This window comes from Gastrolobium bilobum, unplaced genomic scaffold (genome assembly GCF_033153095.1).
Source record: "Gastrolobium bilobum isolate Gb01-03AN ecotype WA unplaced genomic scaffold, APGP_CSIRO_Gbil_v1 utg20602, whole genome shotgun sequence".
NCBI lineage: Eukaryota > Viridiplantae > Streptophyta > Magnoliopsida > Fabales > Fabaceae > Gastrolobium > Gastrolobium bilobum.
Window position 1 is genome coordinate 201594 of NW_026897229.1, and position 6142 is coordinate 207735.

Here is a 6142-nt window from a genome sequence, read left to right on the forward strand (position 1 = left end):
TTATATTTTTTTACAAAATTAATGGGTATTATAAGTTTAGTTTTATTTTTTTGTTAAATTATTGAATATTAAATATAATATACACTACATAAATTAAAAATATTATATAATATCAAAATGTGTCCTAACGTATCGAAATTCAATATTTTTTAGAATTAATATATCGAAATGTCGTGTCGTATCGTATCTCTTGTCATGTGTTGGTGTCGGTGCAACATAGACTATCAATGCTCTCTGTCTCCCTCTCTCTCTTAATTTCTTTTTGGTTCCTATGTTGTTTTTTTCCATTTTCTTTTTTTTTTCTTAATTAATGCAATGCTTGATTTTGAATATTTTTTTCGAGAAATCCTTTCAATTCCAAAATATTTTAAGCGATTAAAGTTTCTCCTGCATTATTTTTTATAACTCAAAATAATGTCATTTTAAAATTTGACAAAAAAAATATAAAATATTTTAATAAAAATCATAATATAAGAGAAAAATATAATTAAAATCACAAAATAACATCATTTTAAAATTATAAGGGAATAATTTCATCTTAAGGAGAAATATTTTTCTTATTTTTCAAATACAAAATAAATTATATAAATAATTCACCTTTTTTAATTAAATTATTGAATTCGAGGCACCCAAGTAAAAAAAAAAAACAGGAATTAAGATCTTTTTCTAATTGAGTCCACTTACCCACCTAGTGGAGATAATATAATAATATATTAACAATTACTAGCACTTTTTTATTCTTTTGACTGGCAAGAAATGTTTGTATTTTTAAATTTTTTACGTATCAAATATAATAATGACTTCGAATTTGTAAATTGTAATAAATATATAAATTTTTAGAGTAAATTATAAGACTTTTTGTTGGAAAAAAAATGTGGGATTCTCGTGTACAATTAACTTGCTCCTGCTGTGTAAAGCATTTCGAAATATAGAAAATATATTAAGAGATTAATATTTCAGTTTTTTCTGCAAAAAAAAAATTAATTGTTACGTTCTAATAAAAGTATGTGAATCACACTAACTTTTTTTCTTTTTTCTCTTTACAATGAGATTCACACTTTTTTATTTAAGTGTGACAAAAAAAAAAATTGCAACAAAAGCAGCGAATATAATTTATATACTATATAGGCCATGTCAAGGTCACATATAAGGTATCAATCTATATGTTAATTGAACATGTATCTCTCTGACAATTATATAGTTCAGAAATCATGCAGAACTTCAGATCATTCAAAGCCATGGAGTTTATAAAAAGTTATTAACATTTCTTGATTCTTTGACTCTAACTGAATAGCTTTCATTATTATTACAAATCTTAAATCTAGAGCACTTCAACCTGAACGGTTAATTTTTGTGTGCTCAGCTGTTACCAGCCAAAACTTGAGAGACCAAGACACAACTTGAATTTATATAAGAAAAATACAGGGCCAATGAAAAAGGCTCAGCATCACCTATGCTATAGCTTAACAACAATTTATAACCAAAAAAACTTTCAGTTTTGCTGTATTGTAGCTGCTTCTAGTAAGAATTGCAAGACAGCTTCCTTTGTAGGTAGTGCAGGAATTGCACCTCTCTCAGTTACAGTGATGGCACCACATATATTAGCAAAATATAGAGCCATTCTGAGACGTTTCTCGTCCTGCCAACCAAAATAAATGTATAATTTCCTAATTTAAATGATGAAGATAGTATATACTATATAGTTAAATTGACTGAGTCATAATGCCAAAGTAAGATTTTATGTTCTGATTTAAAAGAATGTAAATTACAAATTTTCTCTTTCAGAACATGAAGGAAACACTTAAAAAGTGTCAACTAACAATTTTTTATCTTGCACAGAGCACCTAAACAGTATGCCACTGAATAATGAGTATGCATCTGGTTTAAGTACACCTTCTACCATAATAAAACTTCTATGTAGCACTGTTCACATGAATAGTATGGTGTACTTAATTATTACATAAATGTGTAGCTTAAGGACATCTTCCAACAGAATGCATGTTACAGTGTAAAACACTCTTGAATTTAAGTTTGAAATGGAAATCCTGAATAGCTATTAACAGGAAATGATAATTCAATTCCATTTGCAACTGCAGTTTCTCAATATAAGTGAAAAAATAAGGAAAATGAACTAGAAGGAAAAAATAACACCATTATCCGTTAAACCTTGACTAGCAAGAGTAGGGTTGTATATTTTTAAAGAGACTATTTTCCATATTCGAATCCATGACCTTTAAGTCCCAAAGGAGCAGCTTTACCACCGCCACAGACTCGCCCTCTTAAATAAAAGGAATAAAATACACATAATAAAACATTCATGACTTTCTCTGTCCCTATAATACTTTAGAACATGAGTAAACAACAAGACTGCACGATTATCCAGGTTCCAGCATCAACATCAATGGAAATTAAGCAGAAAACCCACAATGTCAAAATGAGGCTCATGAAATTTTTAGTCCATGACATACAGATGGAGCAAGGACAATTTAATCTGCAACAGGAATGAATCAAAATTTAAAATTACCTTAAGAATACTTTGGTCAGAAGCTATACTGTATAGAATCCCACTAACAAATGCGTCACCAGCACCAGTTGTGTCAATAGGTTTAACTTTAACACCTGCAACCCTGCCCCTAAATTCCTGCACAGAAATATGGCAATCACAATCAGATGAACAATGATTCACAGGGGCAAAAGAAAAGCAACATGGGTGAATTCTAAAAAGAAAACTTTATCAGTTTTACTAGCTGCTAGTAGTCATTGAGTACATGACAAGAAGATGGAGTATTGGAGTTACATTAGTACATTCACACCCACAAGTCACAACCATTAATTCAACCCACAATAGAGTAAGGGGCATATGTTATAGATACAAGCACATACAACCGCACAAAACAAAGGAAAGGTGAAGCAAGAAACTGTTCTTTCAATGAGACATGTGACATCATAGTCAAATGGCTTTCATAAACATACCTGGGTGTAATATCTACAACCCTCTGACCCTTCAGTAACGATCAAAAGCTTGAGATTAGGATGAAAAAGTTTCTTCAATACAACATTATCATCATAAGGATCATCACCTCCAGTCAAAAATGTAATCTCATCCTCACTTATCTGTACATACATAAGAAAATACCACATCAGATCTAAAATAGAAGTATGAAAAAAATAAAAGGCAAATTTAACCAATTAGTATAGTGGCATTTATAAAGGAGATCACATAAGAATCTCCTAGTCACATATATTATACCTTTATGACATCAGCTTGATCCCATATACTCATTATGCCTTTCCGAGCAGCCTCTGCTGATGGCCATAGTGCCAATCTCAAATTCGGATCATAAGAGAGAATGCAACCAGAGTTTTTGGCAATGTTCATAGCAGCAAGGTGAGCTGATTTACATGGCTCATCAATCAAGCTGATGGAGCCATAATGGAATATTCTAGCCTGAAATTAATATTGTGAATATCCTGACTTAAACCACATGTCTTGGATCACATTCATAAAATACAAACAGAAATTCAAAACACCTGCTTTATGAGATTTTTATCAAGTTCTGACTCATGAAGAAGCATATCAGCGCTTGGATTCCGGAAAAACAAGAACTCACGCTCGCCATCAGCTCTTAGTGTAACAAAAGCTAATGCAGTTCTTGCATTAGAGTCAAACCGCATACCTGACGTATCAACATTGTTCTGCTTTAAAATGTCAGTCAACATATACCCAAATTCATCTGCTCCAACCTAATACACAAATGGTAAGGAATTAAGATATGATTTTATATTCTAGTAGTTCAAGCAACCATTTTCTTTCCTCTCTGTCATTCTTTTCCCTCTTTTTTGAATTCCTTAGGGCAGGTGTACAAGAACAACCTTCTTGAGAAAGGATATTCAGTTTAAAACAATGCATATAACAAATATGCCTAAATACTAAGATTTGAACAAAAGCTTCAATGAGAATGAGCAGATAGATAGTATCAAGAAAGTGAAGAAATCAAATAATTAACTGGATCAATAGACATTGATTGAAAACTACACCTTGCCTATAAAAGCAGATGAACCCCCAAGTCTAGAGATACCAACAGCCACATTGGCAGGAGCTCCACCAGGAGCTTTCTTGAAAGCAGGTGCTTCAGCTAGTGACACTCCTCCCACTGTTGGCACAAAGTCTATTAACATTTCCCCAAAGCAAACAACGAGTGAACTTGTTTCTTTGCAATCTTCTTTTGTGAGATCATTGGATTTACCTGCAAAAAAGCAGTGGCTTCAGACCAACATGAACCATGGTTTCAGAACTTTTTCACTAGTAACAATCTAACTACAGAGAACTACGTAAAAAAAGTGAACCCTTCAAGATACTGTCATAAGATAAGGAGGCATTGATTAATTGATAGGATGATTAATTGAATATCCTTAGTGTATTTGTATGAGGCATACAATAAAACATTACATCTGCTTATTGGTGAGAACTAGAAGAGTTAACTCATATGCTTTCTGCTATGTGCCTTTTCTTTCCGTCTACCAAAATTCACAAAGATTAAAAAGAGTACAGGTGGTATTTGAATTAGAAAATTACATGTAAAACGTTAGCAAACATGACATTCAAGTGCATCATTGGTTCAAATTATATACTTTCCAAATTTCTGGTCCTAATGCAAGGTCAGCTCACATGCCCTGGCCTAAATCACACAGATCCCATGAATATATGACCCCAAAAAAAAAAAAATTTGCTCATTCATTCCCTCCTCTCCCACCCAAAATAATAAATGAATAAATAATAATTCCAATCATATTTTTCACATGAACTGCCACAGACAAACACCATACAAATGCTAACATCAGCAGTGATTAAAGAAAGACCCCATCATCATGATTTTGTCCCTTTGCATGGAATCATGGAAATCAAACCAAAGGGACCATTTCTCAATCATAGGAAACAAACACAGACATTGACAAAAAGATAACATGACGCATCCAATCAGCAAAAAAAAAAACTAAGACCAACACACTTAACAAAGATCTCCAATCTGATTCAGTAAAACAACTCCCAGAAAGAGCAAAACCCATCATCCAAAAAATAAATAAACCTTCAAAGATACAATCTTTATCTTGAAAATATAATTCCAAACAAATTCCTTGAAGGCATCAACTAAATGTTCCAAAACAAGAACACAAAAAAAAAAAAAAAAAGGTGGGCAGTGAAAGAGAGAGAGATAAGAAAGATGACAAAACCTGAGAGGGTAGATGGAGCCATGTATTAAGGCAATGGAGGTATGAGATTTTGGAACCAAGAAAACAGAATATTTCGGAGAAAGAAGAAGGGGAACCTATCAACTATGTTGTTGTGTTATGCAGAGAGAGTAACAGGAAGCATGAGGGTAGATGAGAAGAAGGAGAGAAATGGGTTGGTCTTATAAGAAGAAATGATGAGAAAAATAAAAAAATGAATTCAACAACAACGAGCCACAGCACCCAGATTTTTACTTTATAATTTCTTCTCCAACCAGTTGCCAAAAGCTTCTTCTTCAGTCTCCAACTTTATTATATTTTATTTCAATTTTTTTATGCAGGCCTGCTTTTTCGATACAATTCATTATTCATGTATGCACAATAACACTAGGGGAGGTTTGATGGAGGAAAAATAATTTTATCATAAAATCTCAAATTTTAGAAATACGATGAAAATATTTAGTTTATAATAATATTTCAAAATTTAAAATTTAAAAAAATTTAATTTTCTGAAAATCTTAAAAAATATCTTGTACCAAATGCTCGAAGTTAACCCAACAAGATTTTTTAAGGAATATTAATAAAGTGTCTATTTTATTTTATTTTGGTAAATAAAGTCTCTTTTATTTTATTTTGGTAAATAAAGTCTCTTTTATCACAACTTCAACTTATCTTCCCTTTAACTACAGTTTTGAACCTATCTTGCACCAAGAGAACATCTTAATTATGATATGACACAATAACAACAAATTTTCTCAATTTAAAGAGTTTAGTTGATGATAAATTATTTCTTATTTATTGAGGCATAAAGAATTTAGATTAACAATAAGCTAAAATTATATTGTAGTTTAAAACGGTTCATACCAACGAAAATTCTGAACAAAGCTTAAATATGAGGGGAAAAAAAACCATA

The 6142-nt window shown here is 31.5% G+C and overlaps 1 protein-coding gene across 1 annotated transcript; it reads right to left on the reverse strand.

The window, feature by feature from the left end:
- Positions 1-1219: 1219 nt before the first annotated feature.
- On the reverse strand, positions 1220-5493 carry LOC133305009 (probable fructokinase-7). The gene is made up of 7 exons (XM_061505113.1): positions 5233-5493; positions 4039-4247; positions 3532-3744; positions 3251-3448; positions 2974-3114; positions 2525-2641; positions 1220-1639 (listed from the first exon to the last, which is right to left on the reverse strand). The coding sequence occupies exons 1-7, from the start codon at positions 5252-5254 to the stop codon at positions 1493-1495; spliced, it is 1047 nt and encodes a 348-aa protein (XP_061361097.1). The 5' UTR covers positions 5255-5493; the 3' UTR covers positions 1220-1492.
- Positions 5494-6142: the final 649 nt, after the last annotated feature.